Genomic DNA, 22261 nt, shown 5'->3' on the forward strand with positions numbered 1-22261 from the left:
CCCAGTCAAGAGATATAGCCTTCGCTGACTATCAGAGGCTCTCTCCAGCCCAGGAATCTCATCTGGCTGAATGGGTTCGCATCCAGGCTGCCCTAGGCCTCCTACCAACCCATCAACAGCTCAAAGACTTCGCCGAGCGTATCCTACAGATCCACGGAGACACCGAACCACTTGGAAAGAACTGGGTCCAGGCTTTTATCAAGAGGAACCCTTCAGTCAAGGTCCAGAGAAGCAGAGCTATCGATTCCCAGCGTATTAATAGAGCCTCAGCTAATATAATCAGGCAATGGTTTAAATACCTCGCTATCCCTGAGATCAAAGCTATTAAGGCCTCTAATCGATAGGATATGGATGAGACAGGTATTCTAGAAGGTAGAGGATCAAATAGTCTTGTTCTAGGATCATCTGAGGCTCGTTCTATACGGAAGAAACAGCCTGGATCTCGAGCTTGGACATCTCTTATAGAGTGTATCTCTGCGACTGGTACTGCACTACCCCCACTTGTGATATACAAGGGGAAGTCTGTCCAGCAGCAGTGGTTTCCTCTAGACTTGACTCTATACGAAGCCTGGAGGTTTACAGCAACAGAGAATAGGTGGATGTCAGACTCTACGGCTATTGAGTAGCTACAAAAGATCTTTATTCCTTTGACTCAACCAGAGGACCCTGAAGAGACTAACCTAGGTTACTTATCCTAGATGGGCATAGTAGCCACGAAACGACAGAGTTTATGTACCTCTGCTTCATAAACAAGATACACTTGCTTTTCTTGCCGCCACACACATCCCACGTTCTCCAGCCTCTCGATCAGTCAGTCTTTGGACCCCTCAAGGCAGCCTATAAGAAGGAGCTTGGTTACCTTGACCGATGGGATACTACTACTGTCGTAGGGAAGAGAAACTTTCTCCTCTGCTATAGAAAGGCACGTCTAGCAGCATTGACCGCTAATAACATTATCAGTGGATGGAAATATACTGGTCTCTGGCCTTCGAGCATATCTAGACCCCTTATGAGCGTCCTGCTCCTTGAGAATACGTCAGCACCAATCAGACAGCCTAGTCAGAATTGCAAAGGGTACTCTGATAGTAAGGGTAGTCAGGACTGGGCGTTAGAGACATCAGCAGTAGCCTGGTCAACGCCTAAGAGTAGAGATGAGCTCCAAGATCAACTCAGCTTATTCAGCAAGCTTGATAGTGATCCAGATACCCAGCGGCTACTCTTTCGGAAAGTTCAAAAGGGCTTTGATGAGAAGAACTACCAATTAGCTGCCGTACAGCGAAAGATTGAGGCAATAGAGGCAGAGCTTGAGGCTAGTAGGGCTAGGAAGCGGAGGAAGGTCAAGATGAGCCCAAATTCGAAGTTTACTAATATCAAGGTTATTCGGAAGGCTCAAATCGAGGCTGGTGAAATTGAGGATAGTACAGATGAGTCTAGCGAGTCTGAAAACCCTAGTGACGGTGAAAGCTGTATTGTAGTCGCATTAGAATAAGTGTAACAAAAGGTTGAAGTTAATGGTTATAATATACAGTGTCATTTTTAGGGCGTCCCACATGTGGGGGTGTCCCGGATGTGGGTGTGGGACGTTATCCGTTGCGGTGTGCGACGTGTTCCTCGGCTCTGGCAAAATTCATCATGATCATCACCGAGAGTCTCCGTTGGTCGTCTGGATCGAGGCGATTTCTCCTCCACCCCGCCAAATTCCAGTGGCCTCATGGTCGTTGGACACAGTTCTCCACACCCCCCTCCTTCATTGACTTGCACCCAGGGGAAGACGGGGAATCAAGAGTTTTCGTGGTCCATCTTACGTTCCTACCGCCTCTTGTGGGCTTCGAATATGGACCACGGAGGATTGAGACTAGCTTCTTTCCCTGATTTGTGCTTACTTTCTCGTGGTCGGGGACATGCAACTCTCCTACAGTGGTGATAGACTTGCCATTGTCTTCCGGTGCCAGTATGACGGGAGTTTCTCGGCCTGAGCGCATCCTCGTTTTGCATACGGTTTGAGATGGTGTATACTTTGAAAATTACAAGTGATATGCGAAAAGAAAACGCAAAGATATCACATAAACCTGAAAGTAGAAACTCTATAGAGGACGATTTTGGATCGAGAACGATTGTCCGTGCGACTTTATAAACAGGTGTGATATATCACCTGCACATGTTCCACGAGTACGTCTAAGGCAAATAATACCAACAAGGCTCATGTGCGATGCAGATTTAGGAATAATAACGCCCATAATGGTCAGAGTAGCAGCGGCACGGTTGTTGGTCGTTTTCTTTGTTCTGATGCCGAGTCAGGTTGGCCAACACATGCCAATGTGGCGAATACTGAAATGCCTTTGCAAATCGCGTCAACTCTGCAAAAATGCGTGGATCGTGACGACGCGGTCACTAGCCGGCGAAGCGTGCCACGGCCACACATTCCATATTTCCATAAGCGAATTGAAGCCCACCAGCTGAGATATTATGATGAAAGATCGAGAGCCCACGCCCCTGCAAAGAGCTTGGGAGGATTCTTGACTCATCATTGGGCCAATACCAGTCCACTAATATTTCAGGCAATTTTGGTGCTTTTCGGAATTATAGGGCCTTTACCTTGGTTCAGGGTGGTGGACGTCCCCCCGTTGGGAAGGAGGCGTTTGGACGCTCGATGGTTTAACTGTATTTCAAACTAAAAATTCTACTGCCACTGGATTCCTGATGTTGACACGATGTACTCTTTGCACTCTTTACCCAAGCTGTCTCTTGTCACATCTAGGTGACATCAAATACTACCTGAAACTTGATTACCCCATTTTGACAGCATTTCTGTATAATATGAACCTATGGCATCTGGTGAATGGTCCCATAAGAATGTACGAAGCAGATCATATGAATATGGTCCATGTACGGTTCAGGGCTAGCAAGTTCCTCAACGTATTCTATAATTACTAACCACATAGTTGTCCGATTTCTACCAAATTAAGTACAGCGCACCACTAAATGTGTTAGAGTCTAATTCTGTCAATTCCGAGTCCTTAGAATCCGAGTGTTCCTATGGGGGTGCATCGCCGGCGGCTTACATATGTGCCCTCGATTCGCTAGTATGTCCACAAGGTCCTATAATAGTCGCGGCTAAGCTAGCAATTAGCCCTAGGGTGCTTGAGTATACGTTTAGCTTACAGCCAGAATCTAGTCACCGGCGGTACGCAACCTAGCTTGTACTACGCTAGTGGCTATAAGGCTAAGTAAGCTTCTTAAGTGGAAGATAAGGCCTGTGGCTCTTATTGGCTTCCTCCTTAGTAGGATCACTAGCGAGGCAGTAGCATAGGGTGCTACGCGGCATATAGTTGATTCTGATGACTAGCGCTATGACCTGCTATTAAGTACGTCGATGACAGCGTCACGTATGCGTATTTTAGCTGAGATATATAAAGGGGAAGGTAGGGCTGAAGCAGAAGAATAGGTGATTCGGTGTTCTTATCAACTAGACCCGTAGTTGTGACGTTATATAGAAAATAGTAGTGGGGATGCATAGGTTCGCGTCGCGTCGTAGAGTAGGCCGTTGAGTAGGATAGCCGCGGATAGGTACGTTACTAGAACTGCTGAACATCACCACTCACCCGCCAAAGACGACATAGTTAGGAGAATACAATCGAGAGAAGGCTTACTTGTCCTCAGCTTCATGTCGAAATTACGTGTATAGACATAGCCGCGTCTGCAATGACCCCCTGAAAACAGTTTCAAGCGGCGCAGCATACGTGCGAGCAGCTCAGGCGCCGATCTATGTGTCGTTCCCAGGCAAATGAAGGCAAATGAAATAAGAAAAAGCCTTGTTCGAATCATCAAGCAGGGGCAGGGGCATCAAAGCGGTGGCAGTTCACTTTGTACCACAAAAAAAAAGTAGAGCTCGATTAAAATGTATTCAACTATGTGCAAAAAGAAATTTTTGCTCTACTCTACTCGTGAAAAGACATCCCATCACATCATTCATACATACTCAATCGTAAACGCTGCCGTCTGAGCAACATCGTACTCATCGGTGTTATTCGCATCGCCGAAGATATGCAGCGCGGCAACCTTAAACAAATACTTGCCCGCGGCCGCAAAACTTCCATCTTCGAGCTTCCCATTCCAGTCTATGGTAAAGGAGTCGCGAGGCAGGTAAGGCAGGGGCGAGCCGAGGATATTCCCCAGGCTCTTGGCCGTGTTGGTGGAATTGCCGTAGCCGGGCACGGACAACACCTCAATCTTGACGAGGGGCGATCCGAAGCAAAGGGAGATGACGGCGAGGGGGAGCGCGGCTTCAGTGCTGCTATATCGCGGCAGGATGAAGGTGATGTTTTCAGACGTGATGGGTTCCGCGGCTGGGTCGCTTGTGGAGGAGAGGTAAGCGCCGTCGAGAACAGTGGTGTCGTGAAGGCTACCGACGATTCCCTGGTAGGGGAGCGATAGGTTCTCACCGTTAGTGGCGTTGAGGGTGATGTAGCCGGAGTAGACGGGCAGGCGCGAGGCGTCAATCTCGGGGGGCTTGACGGTAACTTCAATGGTGGCTTCGGCGCCAGGGGGGACGGCTACCTTGGATTCGCTCAATTCGATGGTAGCAAAGGACTCGTCGAATTCGATAGCGGTTAAAAGATCGGGGTAGATATCGTTCGAGAACGTGTACCCGGTGGCAGCGCTGACGTAGCTCAGGTTGTAGGTAACCTCTTCGGTTCCTGTGTTGGTGATGGTGAAGTTTAGGGTGTCGACCAAGTTGTCAGTGTCATTATAGGCAAGGCTCGAGACGCTGAGCAGAGTAGTGGCGTAAGCGGCGTCGTAAGCTTGCATCAAACCGGAGCCAACCTGAGCAACAGGTGCAAGAACAGGATAGGTCGTTGTTCCGTCGTTGTGGAGGTTGGGGTTCGATGTCGTGGCGAGAACATGCTGAAGCTCGTTAGGATCAAGCGTGCCCCGGACGTTGGAGATGAGAGCAAAAATAGCTGCTGCAAGGGGGCAAGCCATTGAAGTTCCAGACAAAACAGCGTACGATCCGAGAGTAACTGGGTAGGTGGACAAGATGTGACCGCCGGGAGAGGCAAGTTGGGGCTTGATATCAGCCTCAAAAGTCGGGCCCCAACTTGAGAAAGTGCTGGCAAATCCACCCGTCACGTTGTTGATCCCCTCACCAAGGCTGTTTCAAGTTGTGAGTAAGATGTCTACAATATCCAAGACCAATGTGTACATACACCACAGGGGCGGTATCAGGGTCGAGCATGTCGAATGAGACCTCTGATCCTGCTTCCAGAAGGGCCACCCACTTCTCTCCTTGCGATGAAGTCACCTGTTACCATTAGCACCAGCCATGTATTTCTTTGGATCGGTTACTTTACCATGCCAACAGCCAAGATTCCCTCCACGGCAGCAGCGGGCGAAAGGGCACCATCCACATTGTTGTAATACACGACGTACTTGGCACCGAAGGCGGCAGCGTTCTCCGCCTTTTGAACGAACGTGCACGTTCCACGGCGAACGAGGACAATGAAGCCAGACAAGTCAGGAGTGTCAGAAGGGTAGGGGTCGCAACCACCAGCTGGGTCGGTTACGTTGAAGGTCGGTGTCCAGAGGGGCAAGTTGACACCTGCCCAGTCACCTGGTGTACCCAGAACATAACCAAAAGTCAAGTTATCGCCACCGTCAACCGTGTAGTACGAGCTGACCAAGAGCATCGGAGAAATCACATTGTCGGTTGATGCAATGGCGGTGACCTTCTTGCCGTTGGCTGCCGTGCTGGTATAGAAGAGGCCTGCGGAGCCAGAGTTTCCGGCTGAGATAGTGCAGGGAACTCCCTGCTCGACGATTCGTGAGGCGACGACCGCCCAAGGATCCTCACTCCTGCACGCAATGTCAGCCAGTTCTTTGGAAGTCCTTTTGGTCGACCTGATGCCTTACCATCCTGAAGAATCGCCAATGGAGGCAGTGATGATGTTGCTACCATCCTCGAAGGCTCGCAGGTAAGAATCGATAAGAATATCACTACCAGCATTACCGTCACAGCCGAAAACTCGGTATGCGCCAAGGGTAACGCCCTAATCCGTATTAGAAATGCGACGCATCTCGAAACCTTCTCACAATACGTACGGGGGCAGCACCAGTGAAGCCAAATGGGTTTGCCTGGGCAGCAATGATTCCGGCCACGTGGGTGCCGTGGCCCTCGCAGCCATCATACGGACTGATGAACAGGTAAGACATTTGGAAGATCAGTTATTAACATGCATAACATACTCGGTATCTGGCACGGGGGTGTTTGAACCTGTGTAATTGTCACCAACCAGGTCATAGCCGTAGCTGACCAAGCAGCCCTCGCCGAAGCAACCGCCAAGGGCAGGGTGAGTGTAGTCCACCTGTGAAGATCAGCAAACCGTTCCACGGCGAGTCTCCTGGTCGACAACGTACACCAGTATCAACAATACCAATCTTGACGCCGTTGCCAACAAAGCCCTCCGCTCGCAGCTTGTCGACCTGGGTCATGAGATGAGGCGAAAACGTGTCGTTGCCGACCTGCCTCTTCACGTTTTCGATGAAGGAGCCCGAGTTGCCGGCATGCAAGATTTCGTCTTTGGGCAACGAGTACGTCTTCATCGGCCACACTTGCTTGACACCATATAGTGACAAGAGACCTTTAGCGTTCGCCTCTGCTGATTGCAGGTCATTGAATTGGATCGAGGCGCCCTTGAACAGAGACGAGTTAAACTTCATGCGCGTGTTGCACTTGGATTCAATCTTGCTGAAGAAGGCGGAATTCTACCCATGACATAACGCGTCAGTTCCTGCACGTGTGCCGACGATCAGACGGAATGGCTTACCTGGGCGTCTTCGAGCTCAACAATGTAAGCGCCTGGAACAATCTTGCTCACTGGTTTGGCCCCTACCACGGCTTTCACTCCCGCAAGGAGAAACACCAAGATATTGGCTCGAACCATTGTGAGTGAAGCTGCGCAAGAAGGAGTAATTCGATCACGCGACGAAAAGAATGACGAGTAGAGAACGAGCGCACTCGATACAGAACGAGTGGACCCATATATTCCATGCGATTAGCGGGAGCTGTCCTATTTGTATCGCACGTAGGAGACGGGGTGCTGTGCCTTCGATCATTGTGTATGGGCTCCGTTTGTTGAGAACCCGGTACGCCAAGCGTGGCTAGCAGGGCATGTTGATGTGCGGCTTGGAAGCGATAAGCTGTGACCGATGCGCACTATCGGTGCAGTTGCCATTGTCGTATTAGGGTAGCTTAGAGTGAGGCCCACTGTTACCCCGAGGGCTTGGCAGGGCCGGACTGCGGATAGAAATTGTGCGGCCGGTCGGTGGTCACCCTCATGGATCCCGGCATACTTGGCCTTCGGGCAGTTGTGACATGCAGTGTCTGGGACGCGTGCAAGCGAGACGCTTTCACCTGAATGTTGGACCACGATCTCTGCAACAACCAAGGGATCTTGGCCAGCCACGAAAGTTGAGGTTGTCAACGATGGGACTTGGATCAAAAGCCATGGCAGCTTCGTGGGTATTCTATACATCATGGCAGATCTGGGTGCCGGTTGGAGATCCCTTAGTTCCGTGATCGTTCTCCTGGAGCACGTTCGATGCTATGCCGCCGTTGCCGTCTTGGCGTGAGGGGATCAGAGCAAAGTTCTGGCATGGCAAGATGAGGCAGAATCATGTCAAGTGCACATGATCGTACGTGCGACTCGGAGGGTTGAGGTTGATAGGCCCAGATGCCAATAGCATCATGACCCGCATGGCGCTTGTGCTACTGGCGTGGAAAGTAGTTGCGTTCTGGCAGGGTGAACGACCTACCCCATGAGGCTCAAGAGGGACTCGGAAAGTTAGCCGGTTTGGCACCCATCCAACCCACGGCGCAAACGAAGACAGGATACTCGAGTCATTGCTGAAAGCAAAAGCAAAGCAATGTCCACGGACTCATGACCTGCTTATCATGGATAAGAGGCGCATGAAGTGCATCATTGTCGGTAATTGGACCTGCAGAGTCCATCCACATGCAAGCCATGTTGTTCTTGAGCTCCGGAGCTTGGCCTAAATCCGTTGTGGGCTATTGATGGTAAATGGGGCTAAGATATGGTACGCACGGACAGAAACGTCCACCGGCATATCAAATTCCACTAACCTGCAATCTTAACCTGATGACACCAACCCTGGGCTCATCAACCGAAAAACCTGCTGCCAGTTGATTTCCTGAATGTGCAGAGGTTTGGACCGCACCGCCCGTGTTTCTCAGCTAATTTTGGGTGTTTGTTACCAGCTCCTGATGACGGCAGCTCCATGGGCTGTTTTGCCATTTATCTTGCTTGGCGGCACCTTCCTCCGTACGTGCCTTGCAGTTGCCACGGGCCGCTCAAGACGGGCCGCGCTAACGGCTCAGGGTCCAAATGCTGCTTGTTTGTGGCGCTTGGCACCGATCTTATTCGCGCCTTTCCTTTCATCACCACTCGTACAAGGTGGTGATCCATGGATGGGTGCCTACTATTCGCGCATCTATCATCCTGTCTACGGCAAACCGGTCGAGAAGCCAAGAAGCCAAGGTAGGAGATCACGTCGCCTTTCCATGGTACCATCATCCGAGCTAAAGTCTCGAGCTCGCATCGTAATGTGTGCCTCGCGTCGATGCAATGCTGCAATGCAACCTACGCCTGCCACCAGTCACAATGAACCCGGTCAGGAGTTCTTCCAGGATTGAACAATGACAATGGTTGGACAGATGATTGCCTCATCACTTCAAGTCGACGCGCCAATCGTGTGGGTGATCGTTCACACCGTCTATTCTTTTTCCCTCTTGCCTCATTTTCTTTCGGATGCTCTGATCTACCCGTGGCCATAGCTTTCTATCGGCACGAATCTATGCAGCCAGCCAGGTGGGCCGCTGAGACCGGTGATCCGCCGACCGCGAGGCCGTCCCTGACACGAAAGTAGGCAGCCCTGCGGCTTCTATCCTACGCAACTCGCTCTGAAATTCTCTAGTCTTGTCGGAGAAGATCATGGCCAGATGCAACATATTATCGGACTACCCCGCCAAAAGGTGAAGGGGCCCACTCTAGCAGAATATGGACATATTAGCTGTTACATAGGAGGTCCGGCATGTATTCTGCCAATGTACCTCTGCATTTTGATCCTGAGACTGACAGTTGACTTGCTCTGAAATGTGACGAGGGCATTACTCCTTGTAGCACTTAGAGATATCCAACTCAAGACTTGCATGCTAGATGTCAGGCAGTGCCTCTAGTCTTGCACGTTGTGGATCTTACTCTATGTTACCACTTGTCTCGAACCGTAAGACCGCCAACTTGTCTGTGCCCGGAATCACTACGCTCCAGTTGAGTCATGCATCCAACAGCTCCAAGATGACAGTTTAAGAGGGGGTTGACGGAGACCTCTGAGCAAGCCGCTGACCCTGGCAGTAACAGACTGAATCGGGTATTCGTGTATGGTTAGGGTACAGGTTACTGCCGTGACAATACTAAATTTGGTTTGACTACTCTAAATTCCAACAGTCCAGGTCTACAATCACGAGATCCCATGTCTTTGAATATCTCGAAAAAGTGTTCGAAAGAAATGAAACTAGGCTGAACAGTCATTTGCTCAAGTGGCGCACTTCCGTGACGGACTTCGAAACTTGAACAGGGTTGGACCACTTATCGCTCTGTACTAAGGGCCCTGATGGCTACCTTCATTCGGTATATGGTTCTTCGAGTCCGAGACTACTTCAAATAAACGCCTTTTCCTTTTGGTATAGTCGATGTCCAACAACAAGCATGTGCTGATATGCATACGCAGATAATTCACAGGTCGTCATTGCCAACGGTATCACAACTCCCAGTTTTAAATATTGTAGATATTCCTATTCGAGTTCATAATATCATCATCCGAGCAACCTTCAGCCAAGCCCCTTAAGTCAGACCAAGATATCAGGAACATCCCCTATTTGCGCTTCCAAGTCTACGCCGGAAGACTTCATGGCCGAATAATTCAAGTCGCAGAGCGTTCAGCAGTTACTACATTGGCAGTAGCTGTTTTTGGTTAGCAATATGTCCAATCGATCATGTTTATCCACAAGCTGAGACTTACTAGACGCCGCCGTTCAAGATGCAGCTTCCCAGGTTGTCGGAGCAGCCACAGTCCTCCACGGAGTCGCAGTACGAAACCTCGTTGACAGGGCACGAACGGATTTCGAGAGGGCTTGCTATGGCAAGGGTGATGATGGACAAGATGACGATTTGGAATTGCATTTTGAGATTGGTTGGTAATTTAATCGAGCTCGTTTCAAGGTAATATTGGATGGATGTGTGCTTGTCGGGTTGAAGTTGTGGAGGATGGAAGTTTGGTGTCAAGAATGAAATAGGTAGACATTTATATACTTATCCTAGCTACCTCATGGATGTACAAGATCGAATCGTCATCCACTCGTGTCCATACTGATATTCTCCACAGTGGGCACTCAGATCAAGACCCAGCCGCACAAGGCAGCAGTGATTCAGGAGTTCAGTGCTTTGCTGTTCTCGGCCTCATAACCCAGTAAATTCCACCCTTCAAGAACTGTGTCCCGTCAATATCAGCAAAGAAGACACAACCTTGTTTCCATACGTTCCCACGAAATTCCAAGGATCCGAGGTTACTCCTGCAAGTCAAACAGCCACGCGAGCCAGCAGATAGTCCGTCAATTACCATATGTCAACAAAACCGGTATTCTGCTTAACAATTATTCCGTTCCTTTTGGTAAGAATATCGACCTCAATGAGAACAGCCAAGAGTCAAGAGCCCCTATGGGCTTACTCTGAAATAGCGACCTGCGTGCTCATCGCCTAGTGGACAGTGTGACGGATTCGATCCTTCCTGCATACATTCTTTTCTCCATAGTATGTGTTGCGTGCCCGAGGCACACCGCCTGTGGGCTGAGTGCAGCGCTTGGGCCGATTGCCCTTAGATAGCCCTTGCGTAGCTGTAGCCTTTGGGACTCAGTCCCATCATCATCATTATCTTCCATCACCAATACAACCCTCGTCCCTGCACTGCCAACGGTATGATTGCTGCTTACTCTCGCCAGGTTGACCGTACTTGCGAGGCCCGGAAGTGGGCTAAAATCTACCTTCACTGTACAGTCACGCTGTTCAGGCGCGTAGGCGTCCATGTTTTATCTAATTCTCTGTATTGTGTCCGTATCTGTCGATCCCAGCTCCACATTTGGGGCTGACGATACCCACCGTCCGCCCGGAACTACGCAAATGGCACCACCTAAACGTGGGGATCAGGTACGTAATGGAGGGAAAGCGACACATGTGACTGGATCCGACGAATATTATCTCAGCTTCAACCGGCGTTGTTGCGCCAGCAGGATTGCACGCACTGAAGTCCACCAAAGGCAGGCACATAGTTGCATATTAGTGGTTGTTGTGGGCTACTGCAATAGAGCCACTACCGCATCCTTCAAAACTCCGTCTGTGGGACTGTGGAAACACCCTGACGATGTAAACGTACGAATTTCAGTCACGGCAAGTGTCCGGAACATACTGTAAGGACAAATAGAGAAATACGAACTGTTACGGCAGTGTATACTTGGCACTGATCTTGGCAAGCCTCGAGGCAACGTCATAAAGTCAACCTGGTTGGCCAGGGTTGGCGTGGATGAACAATCGCAACCCACCAAATCTCCGCATATTGGTAACCAAGCTATACCGAATTGGAGACTTGCTTAGTGACGTTAGTTGGATTATAGTTACTATGGCTGGTGGGGCCCACTTTACGAAAATCCTGTACGCGTTATTGCCATCGTTGACCGTCTTTGAAGGTATCGCTTCTGTCGACCAACTATTCCACTGACCTCAAACCGAATTAACTGAGTCGAGCAAATACAAGGTAATATGTAAGGAGGACTGGCTATGGGGGGGTTGGACGACTATGGATGCGTACGATACACACAAAACTTCTATGAACATGACTCCGGATGAGTCGATCTTTGCTGTTCTTATGTGTATGAAGGATCTTCGGCTATACGCCTTTGAGCAAAGATTTGAGCACTCCTACAGCTGTTGGGCTACAGGGGGTGTGTTGCGTGCTCCAGGCACACCGCCTGTGCTGGAGGCAGCGTCATCACCAATACAACCCTCTTGCCTGCATTGCCAACAGTAGGATATGCCGCTAGACCCAACACACTGTGAAGAGGTCACCATAATAGATGCTTTCCATCTGAGCAGACCAAGACGGGGCTCCTGTAGACGTCCAAGTCAAGGCGGGAGCGAGAGAAATTGACTTTGAGAATAAAGTGCTATCGGAATATGAAGAATGGGCTGAATGAAAAGACTGAAAAGACTGGCTCGAAGCGTCAAACTGTGTCTCCTGCTTGCTCTCTATTTTCTTGTATCTTTTGTGCTAGAAGCTATGTGAAAAGAAGTGATGATATGATGGGAGGAAGAGGAAAACCATCCCCTCTTGTTCCATTTTCACTGACGTCCGGCCTTGCCCCACTGCAATAGCTCTTTTATTATGTATATATTTAAAAGAGCTACCCGCTTACAATCACAGCTTTAAGTGGCTATTATGAAATAGAAGCTGAAATAGAACAAGATCTACCGTACATGTGTCAGTACCGTTAAGACGAGTATTGCAATACTAAGGGTCCTCCGCAAGGCAAGAAAGCTAACAGGTAAAGAGTAGCTAGTACTTAGTTACCTTAAGGATATCCTTATGGATGACGGGTAACGTCCCACACGTACATCCGGGACACCCCCACATGTGGGACGCCCTAAAAATGACACTGTATATTATAACCATTAACTTCAACCTTTTGTTACACTTATTCTAATGCGACTACAATACAGATTTCACCGTCACTAGGGTTTTCAGACTCGCTAGACTCATATGTACTATCCTCAATTTCACCAGCCTCGATTTGAGCCTTCCGAATAACCTTGATATTAGTAAACTTCGAATTTGGGCTCATCTTGACCTTCCTCCGCTTCCTAGCCCTACTAGCCTCAAGCTCCGCCTCTATTGCTTCAATCTTTCGCTGTGCGACAGCTAATTGGTAGTCCTTCTCATCAAAGCCCTTTTGAACTTTCCGAAAGAGTAGCCGCTGGGTATTTGGATCACTATCAAGCTTGCTAAATAAGCTGAGTTGATCTTGAAGCTCATCTCTCCTCTTAGGCGTTGACCAGGCTACTGCTGATGTCTCTAACGCCCAGTCCTGATTACCCTTACTATCAGAGTACCCTTTGCAATTCTGACTAGGCTGTCTGATTGGTGCTGACGTATTCTCAAGGAGCAGGACGCTCATAAGGGGTCTAGCTATGCTCGAAGGCCAGAGACCAGTATATTTTCATTCACTGATAATGTTCTTATCGGTCAATGCTGCTAGACGTGCCTTTCTATAGCAGAGGAGAAAGTTTCTCTTCCCTACGACAGTAGTAGTATCCCATCGGTCAAGGTAACCAAGCTCCTTCTTATAGGCTGCCTTGAGGGGTTCAAAGACTGACTGATCGAGAGGCTGGAGAACGTGGGATGTGTGTGGCGGCAAGAAAAGCAAGTGTATCTTGTTTATGAAGCAGAGGTACATAAACTCTGTCGTTTCGTGGCTACTATGCCCATCTAGGATAAGTAACCTAGGTTAGTCTCTTCAGGGTCCTCTGGTTGAGTCAAAGGAATAAAGGTCTTTTGTAGCTACTCAATAGCCGTAGAGTCTGACATCCACCTATTCTATGTTGCTGTAAACCTCCAGGCTTCGTATAGAGTCAAGTCTAGAGGAAACCACTGCTGCTGGACAGACATCCACCTATTCTCTGTTGCTGTAAACCTCCAGGCTTCGTATAGAGTCAAGTCTAGAGGAAACCACTGCTACTGGACAGACTTCCCCTTGTATATCACAAGTGGGGGTAGTACAGTACCAGTCGCAGAGATACACTCTATAAGAGATGTCCAAGCTCGAGATCCAGGCTGTTTCTTCCGTATGGAACGAGTCTCAGATGATCCTAGAACAAGACTATTTGATCCTCTACCTTCTAGAATACCTGTCTCATCCATATCCATATTGTATCGATTCGAGGCCTTAATAGCTTTGATCTCAGGGATAGCGAGGTATTTGAACCATTGCCTGATCACATTAGCTGAGGCTCCATTAATACGCTGGGAATCGATAGCTCTGCTTCTCTGGACCTTGACTGAAGGGTTCCTCTTGATAAAAGCCTGGACCCAGTTCTTTCCAAGTGGTTTGGTGTCTCCGTGGATCTGTAGAATACGCTCGGCGAAGTCTTTGAGCTGTTGATGGGTTGGTGGGAGGCCTAGGGCAGCCTGGATTCGAACCCATTCAGCCAGATGAGATTCCTGGGCTGGAGAGAGCCTCTGGTAGTCAGTGAAGGCTATATCTCTTGACTGGGCTCCCTGAATCCGTCGTGAAAGAGTAGACCTTGGGACACCATGCTCATATGCTGCTTTTCGGAGACTTTGACCGGTAGCTATTGCTTGAAGAGCTCGACAAATATCATCTTCGGTATATTGACTCATATTAATGTAAAGAAGACGTACGTAAAATTTCGTAACGATTGAATCGATATTGGTAAAGAAAAGAGAGATGGAAGTTAGAGGCTAGCGGTGTTGAGGCATTTTTGGGTGTCCCACATGTGGGGGTGTCCCGGATGTGGGTGTGGGACGTTGGTGAATGCCTGCAGGTTTCAAGGTAAAGATAATGGAGACAGATAACAAGATACTTAACAAGATCTGCTGTCCGGGCGGGCAACAGAATGACAAATCAAGATCCTCGTCGCTCTTATCAGATCAACAAAGGCACCTCAGTGGGTATGAATAACCGATTAAGCCTGCCATACTATGAACAGCCTCTTGCATCACCAAAAGCACTGGGAATGAATGCTTGATCGTGTTCACTGTTCCTAGAGAGAACGACCCAATAACAAAACGATATAGCTGCAGAACTCTGCACCTCATTTGAAACTAGCAGGGTGGGAGGAGAGTATACCAGATCTAGCTGAACTTTCCGACTATCAGATGTCGTAGAACTGACCTCATAGACCGAAAGCAAATCCCGAACTTCTGTCAACTTACTCGCGGTTGCGGCCATTTGGTAAGAAACATAATTTCAGATGCAGCCGGACTCACGCAACAGTTGTTTCGCATGGAAAATGTATTAATAGCTCTGTCTCTATTGGCCAGCCAACGTTTGAGTACGACATAAGATCTTGCATTATGGTATGTGGTTATTTTTAAATCCTTGCACAGAACATTTGTGAAGTCTTCGTTGCAGTATATGAGCTTAGGAATTACTGTATATAATTCGAAATGTGCTATTGGAGCCATAAGCAATTATACTGTAACTCCACATTGAACCCCAACTGCCATACACGCAGAAAGACTTGCTGACCAGCGGATGGGATGAAGCAATGCTGCGACTCTGGCAGCAACACATGAGAAAGACTTGACAACACCTAGCTCATCAAGACGGCAATTAATTCGTCGGTCTTGAAGGAGAGCATTTATATTTACCTTGCAGCCTTGAACGGGAAGATCTCGGTCGTCCCGACGTATAAACCGAATCGGTCAGCAAGACACACGAGCTAAATCCATCCACACACAAAATAACTCTTGTCTTCGTATGCCCACCGACTAGCCTGTCACAATTTATCCACTTCTCCTCCTTTGTATAATTTATGTAACTGAAGCCTCGTGTTAAAGACGCAGTTATAGCAAGAAACCCTAGATCGGTAGTTAAGTAACAATAGCAGCAAACGTGATTCCGACGTCTTTCTGTCGGCTATCCATCTGACATGAACTTTAGACTCGAGCTCAAACCTACTCGTTTTACATTGACAGCGGTACTTGGCGGACTTGAGGTGAGCTTGAAACAGAGTTCCTCTGTGCGACTCGTTTTGGCACACCCCTCGTTGCTTATTATATACGGGCCTGTAATATAGACGTCATTGAAAGGTTTCTAGACACGCTTGTTTTATCCTTTGTGGCGTAATGTCATTTACTTCGATTTGTAGGTGGGCAGAGCGCAGGCCAGAAAGAAAGTCTGAAGTATCACCTGCGCATTCAGTTGACACCAAGGTGCGTAATTATTTGACGTGTTTATTGCCCCTGGCTGTGTCCGTCACACACTTCCTCCCCTATCTGAATCAACCACCTTTCCATTCCCTGTCGCCACGACTGTCGTGCAAGAATCGGGCGATCCTAAGAATGCAGATACCGTTCACTGTATGCCCCAACTTTTGAAACCGTAAAAGCAAAACTCCCCAGACCCCACCTTCTATATGTGTTGGATATCTCTTTGAACATGGAAATGCAGCCACCGCTGAACGAAATGCCAAGGAACATGCTAAGTAATGACAGAAAAACCACATTAGATAAAAAGGAGTGATGATGGAAGAGAACAGTGAATGATTGACGTAGTAATCCGTTGCGTTGTTGTTGTTGTTGTTGTTGTTGACGTAGATATTGACCCAATACATCTTGCTCTAAACATGTTTGGTGGCGATGCCGAGTCTTATGGCTTTTGTTGCTCGTCTAGTGGTCTTCGACGTCCTCATCGCGACCAGGATACATGATATCCTGCACAATCACCGCGCGAATGAGGTGGTACAGGACGAAGAAGTACATGATCCCCAAACAGATGGACATGCCAGTCGCGACCCACAAGGCCGGCTCGCTGTGCAGCTCTTTGCCGATGGAGATGGTGGCGAGGATGAAGCCAGTGTTGGGGAAGACCATTGCCCACCAGCCCAGATGGAAGTACTTGGGAGGGGAGGCGATGACGGCAATGGCAGCTATGCAAAACCACCAGAAGGCGAGCGCCCACAGGAAGATAGCGCCGACTAAAGCCATAGTGCGAACGACGGCCACATCTAAGACACCATACTTCTGAAGGTCAAGCGTGTCGGGGAGGCCGTTGGCCATGCCGATGATAGCGAGGGCGGTGAAAGCCGGGGGCCCTACGCACATGAATAGACCGGGGCGATGTTCGCGGTTAGGAAGACCTGGGGAAGGTTAGTCAGAAAGATGTTCGCATGGCGCAGGTGTTTTTGCCTGGTAGAACTTACCAGCTTGCATCAAGCGTCCAATCATGTGAGAATACATCATGAACGACACCGAAATTCCCAGTCCCTGACACGTCATTCCACCAACGATGATGGGCAGTGCCGTGATATCTGGCTGTGTGTCGGCAATGACTGACGCAATTGTGCCCGAGAGCATGATGGGGAAGATGGGCAAGATCCACGTCGGCATCATGGTGTGAAGACCAAAGCTGATTTTGGCAAACACATAGCTGTACTGACCCGCAGCGACGAACAGGGTTAATACGACGTATCCCCAGTACGCAGTCTGGATGGCCCATATCAGAGGGACGTCGTCCGCGGGAACGGCGTACCGCTGTGTACTGGTAATGAGCGTTGCTAGGGACAGGAAGAAGGTTGGGAAGAAGAAACCCTCTCTCGGATGTGTCAGAGATTTTTGGAAGGCACCCCGAAACAGGAAGAAGCGGGTAAGCATGGCGAAGCAAACGCCCACGAAGAGGATGATGTTGACGATGTAGATGAACAGACCGATCTGACGGAGACCGGGGAACTGGTGCGGTTGGGCGAAGATCAGAAGAGAGAGTCCACCGGTACTCATGGTGAGAGTAAACCACGCCCATGTGAAGTGGTGAATCCGCGGCTTCAACTTGAGTTTCGGTCGGTTGACATCGTTAGGGTCGACATGTCCGGCTCCCTCACCGTGTTCGAGATCATCGTGTCCTTCCTTGCCGTTGAATATCGATGTTGCCGCCGAGTTGACTTGTGTCTCCATCATGCCCAAGCTTTGACGTTTCTCATCCACCAGGTATCCGGGATGCGGTTCCATTCTTCGGGATGTTTGTGTTTGTGCTTCTGTTTGAAGATCGAATGCGAGTGATGGGCCAGCTTCGTGGTAAGACTCGACGTACTTGCCCTTCTCCATTGCTGCTATTAACTCGGAAAAGAAATTGAAGGCCAAGAGGACCAGGGGGTTTGTAAAAACCTAGTGAGAGACAAAAGATGAAGAATGACGAAACAAAACGAGACGCGATGAAAGCGAGTACCTGACTCTGATATAGAAGAGAAAATCGTGCCCAGCAACTGTAATTAATAATAATCGAAGACTAAGAATTGGGCCGAACCATTGGCATTGGGCTGTATTCATATTAGGACTCGTCGTCACCAAGGCTCAATCGAAAACGAGCGTCGCCAAGCCAGGGCTATTGGGTACGCCAAGGAATAAGAAACATGGACCCAATATGGAAAACGTCTGTGGCCATAGTGTCAATATCAGCAGAGTTCGAGATCACCGTGAGGGTAGAGATAAGGACTGCGGCAAATAGGTGGGCCATGGGGGTATACGGAGCCAAGTCGGAGCCCGTGCCGCCATTGGGATCTTCATCGCTGGCCCCATCCGGTAGGCTACGATGGAGTCAACCAGACTTTCCTTTTTGCACTTTGAAATCAGTCAGACCCACCCTGAGTCATCCACGTAGCGGAAAGGGGGTGGGAGATGGGCAGCCATGGGGGTAAGCATAACCCCGTGTAGAACACCATCACGACGTTTGTTGCAGGATATTGTGAACAGAACGAGAAGCTGGTCTGCGGGTGTGTCCATCTCCCCTGTCCAGCCCCCACCCGTTGTAACCGGTCAAGTCTCGAGGTGGGCGATGGAAATAGCAGCATCCAGCAGATCTCGGTGCATCTATACCTGTGACAGGTCAAGGTTCAAGGGGGGGAAACGTGACAGGCATATGGAAGTTGCTAGTAAAAGTATAACAGAAGTGGGAGGGCCAATCGGAAACGGTGCGGCAAGATTGCAGCAAAAACCCTGATGGTGGTCGATCCTCAGGGAACCGCCAAGGAAGGCATACGAAGAAGACCATTCGTTGATACGTCAAGCGACATCAAACGTCAGATTGATTTAGGTCGGTGGGCCTCGTCGACGAGCTGCGCTAGGTTAGACCGCCGAGAGTTTGGACTGATGAGGCTCGTCAACGTCGTGGTTGCTTGGCGCGTGGCAAGTGTCTTGGCTTGTTCCTTGGCTTGTTTCTTGGCCTTCTGGAATTGGCTCTCAGTGGGGGTGTGGGGGGCACGTTGCCTCACATGGGGAGAATTGCGTTTCGACTCAGGACAGCTCTAGATTAGCAGCTGGAGGTCCGAAAAGTTCCGACGAGGACTGGTGCAATAGCTAATAGTTGCTGCAGTGTTGCAGTGGCGTACGCAGCTGCGCAAATCTTCAGCAGGTGCATCTGAGAGTGCCGTTTCACCAGGTTTAGGTGCAGGCTTTGAGTGGCCATCACTCCTGCTGCAGTTTTGTATGTTCTAGTGGCGCCGATATTTGAAACTTGAAACACAGTAAAGTCCGTACGTGAAGGAAATAACCTAGGGAGGCACGACTCGGCACGACTCGGTCGCCCCTGCTGCCGCCCGGACCGCTCCCGGCCTCACTAAAGGATTTCGTGCACCCACAAACTCATCAACAGCCCGATCGTCAATGTCAATATCATGGACGGGCTAATGCCACTGGAAATTCTATCTGATATGCCAAACGCACACGGGAGCGTCTGCTGCTACCCTCCAATAATAGATTCATCTCTGCTATTGGGGCCATGACGCGCCTATAATGCAAAAGCTTGCTGGCGACGTGCTGCATCCCAGTCCACAGGTGCCCAAACTCCTAGTTTTCCCGTCCGCGAACTGACAGATCGTTCACATGCTCCGCAGACTGCACCGCGCGACCCTTGGGCACGATTCCAGCAACTTCTTTGCTAGGTGTGCAGCCGTTCTAGACCCGCACCGCCACACGCTGCGTTTCTGCATCAGTCATCAGCGTGTGGACCTGGAAGCACTGATGCGGCATGGTTGCGATACCCTCATGTATCAGCTCGCGTACTCTTCTACCGTCAATGCTTTCCGGTTGTGCGTCAGCTCGGAGTGGCAGAATCTGGCCAAGTTGGACCCCATCCGGCGCTCGTCAAGGCAGTCGGTATAAGCCCTGTAGATCGCCTCCAAGCTTTGGCCGGGCAATTTCTTGATCTGCGACGCTGCCAATCCGGGTTAATCGCTATGAGATCCAGTATGTACGGTTGCATCGGCGGCGAGTTAGTGACGCCGAGCTGTCTACGGATGCTGTCCACGTTCAAGACAAAGAATCTCTAGGACAGTGACGCCGAGTTGTCTACGGATGCTGTGTACATTCAAGATAAAGACACTCTAGCGTCCCATTCGTGGACCATGTCAAGCGCTGCTCCACCATGAGCACGTCCTGGGCCTGTGGGTGCGACGCCGAACACGGGCTTCGTCGGCCTGCATTGGAAATAAATGGTGCATGCGAGTCGCTGCCCGGCCCCGTCAACCAACATGATATCCCAATTGGTATAAAGTCGCCAAGAGTGCACGTTTAACCTACCACTCGACGTGTGTTCAACGTGTCGGGTTTGAACTCCTAGTTTCTCTGCTCATAGGTAGAGTGTATGTATTTTGGCAGCTCGTCCCACCGCTTCTCGTCGAGGTAGTTGATCCACGCCCGCATGCTGGATTCCAGTTTTGACTTGGACGCAGACATCTTGTCGGTGTTTGAGTGGACAGCAACGGCCGGACTAAGGCGGACGGGTAGATTTCAACCATGATGATGATCAGTAGTAGTCGTGTGCCTCTGTGGTGCTCTGTGGCCGCGTGTCATACGCAGGACGTGGCCAGCCAGAGACAGGGGTGGCTCCGCATGTCGCTAATCGACTGGCTTGGCGTTACAATTTCCGTCTCATTGGCCGCCGTCGAGACCGATGATCTAGTCATCTAGATCTGGCTCAAGTCATGCATCGCCAGCCGCGGATTGAGCCGTTCGGCTGTCAAGCATAATCCTTCCCTTTTGACCCGCGTCGTTGACTGCTTGGCAAGGTGTAAACGTTACAAGAAGGCCAACTCGGTAGACAAAGCAGACAGGCCGCATTTGTCGCCGCGCCAGGATATACCATTGCTACAGCAGTGGGCCCCGTCATTTTATCGCCAAGAGAGAACCATGTCGCAGTGATTTCAGCTGCTCTCCACTGCTGGGCATCAAAAATTGAAATAGGCAGATGGTGTGCTTGGATGCGAAGGTAGCATACGATAACCATCCGGGACGGCTCAGGCGTCTCTATATCCAGTCCTTTTGCCTATACCATAACTCGAGTGCCAGCATCTTCGGCCCTTTTGTGGCCAACAGTGACGATGAAACCTTGTAGACCCTGTGCCTATTATCTGTTGGCATGATATATCAAATATGACGAGGCCGTTCAGAGCAGGATCATCACCGCGTCAAATGCAATCTATTTCATCTAGTCTGTTCGAGTAAGACCGTCGGCTGCCTCTTTGGCTAGACATGATGCTTTAGTTTGAACACGTCCAGCCGCTCGTTTCTTTAAGCGTTTTGCTAGGCAATGCACGGTTTAGAACAGAAGTGCCTGGCCCTGCACACGAGCTCAATGCTCTTAGATCAACTCGAAACCATCGACCATGAGATTGATTGACGAGACACAGAGATGCGATGGGGATGGCTGGGGTCGGTCACAGCCTCCGAATGACAGCATGGCATCACCAAATATACAGAAAGGGAATTAAAAGAGCTAGAATTAGGACTAGTCGCCCACCAGTCACTTGGCACCACCAATTTCGTTCTGGAAGAATTAAATGTCAGACCAATGCTGACGAGAATCGATGATTTTGCGGATTCACTGTACAGTGGGTCAAGACAGAGGGGCGGAACGGGACGGAGCGCACTAACTGAGAACATTTCGAGCCTAAGAGGTGTTGTAGCCTAATACACACACGGGTATAGTTGATAAATGAAGACAGTGGACCTAATGCTATCGGGATTACGCTAATCGCAAAGCCCAGAGCCCTTGGCTCGTCAGATTTTGACTCATAGTCGACGAATCATGACCTTGACAAATAATTCACAAGCGGGTGAGCAATACTAGTCGGGAGTTGGGTCGGATCAGGAGAGTAATCAGCTTCCGCTTCTGGTGAGATGGGCGTCGTGGACGGAATAGTGGCACCGAAGCTCAGGAAAGGCGCTAAACAGTGCCCATGGACGTTGGGGCTATGGTTAGCCGGGGTCGAGTCGCAGGTACCCAGGGATTGACATCCTGTTTAAAATCCAAGGGCAACAAGAATACGACTCTTAGGTAGGAACAGCACCGTCATCGGCGCTTTGCAATGAACCAGTGGATAAATCTGCGCGTAGGATTGGGTCACCA

At 49.7% G+C, this 22261-nt stretch overlaps 4 protein-coding genes across 4 annotated transcripts; 1 reads left to right on the top strand and 3 right to left on the bottom strand.

Moving 5' to 3' along the window:
* Positions 1-3863: 3863 nt before the first annotated feature.
* Positions 3864-6941, bottom strand: BCR38DRAFT_399541 (serine-type endopeptidase-like protein; the record flags this gene model as incomplete). The annotated part of the gene is made up of 8 exons (XM_040857719.1): positions 3864-5152; positions 5208-5302; positions 5352-5853; positions 5911-6047; positions 6100-6190; positions 6244-6362; positions 6415-6762; positions 6813-6941. 8 exons carry the CDS (start codon positions 6939-6941, stop codon positions 3970-3972), a joined length of 2604 nt encoding a protein of 867 aa, XP_040711950.1. The 3' UTR covers positions 3864-3969.
* Positions 6942-6980: 39 nt separating this feature from the next.
* Positions 6981-7716, bottom strand: BCR38DRAFT_67103 (uncharacterized protein). Its single transcript, XM_040865549.1, has one exon. It carries the CDS (start codon positions 7533-7535, stop codon positions 7110-7112), a length of 426 nt encoding a protein of 141 aa, XP_040711951.1. The 5' UTR covers positions 7536-7716; the 3' UTR covers positions 6981-7109.
* An 8817-nt stretch (positions 7717-16533) lies between these two features.
* Positions 16534-17814, bottom strand: BCR38DRAFT_352037 (C4-dicarboxylate transporter/malic acid transporter; the record flags this gene model as incomplete). The annotated part of the gene is made up of 2 exons (XM_040856686.1): positions 16534-17003; positions 17067-17814. 2 exons carry the CDS (start codon positions 17812-17814, stop codon positions 16534-16536), a joined length of 1218 nt encoding a protein of 405 aa, XP_040711952.1.
* Positions 17815-20394: 2580 nt separating this feature from the next.
* BCR38DRAFT_446033 (uncharacterized protein) lies at positions 20395-20899 on the top strand. Its single transcript, XM_040861066.1, has 2 exons — positions 20395-20535; positions 20586-20899. The coding sequence occupies exon 2, from the start codon at positions 20650-20652 to the stop codon at positions 20821-20823; it is 174 nt and encodes a 57-aa protein (XP_040711953.1). The 5' UTR covers positions 20395-20535; positions 20586-20649; the 3' UTR covers positions 20824-20899.
* The last annotated feature ends 1362 nt before the right edge of the window (positions 20900-22261 follow it).

The sequence above is a fragment of the Pseudomassariella vexata genome, assembly GCF_002105095.1.
Source record: "Pseudomassariella vexata strain CBS 129021 chromosome Unknown BCR38scaffold_14, whole genome shotgun sequence".
NCBI lineage: Eukaryota > Fungi > Ascomycota > Sordariomycetes > Amphisphaeriales > Pseudomassariaceae > Pseudomassariella > Pseudomassariella vexata.

What these genes read in the sequence shown, in the direction of transcription:
- BCR38DRAFT_67103 (XM_040865549.1), bottom strand. Translation starts at nt 7,535, where the DNA reads ATGATGTATAGAATACCCACGAAGCTGCCATGGCTTTTGATCCAAGTC.
- BCR38DRAFT_446033 (XM_040861066.1), top strand. Translation starts at nt 20,650, where the DNA reads ATGATGATGATCAGTAGTAGTCGTGTGCCTCTGTGGTGCTCTGTGGCC.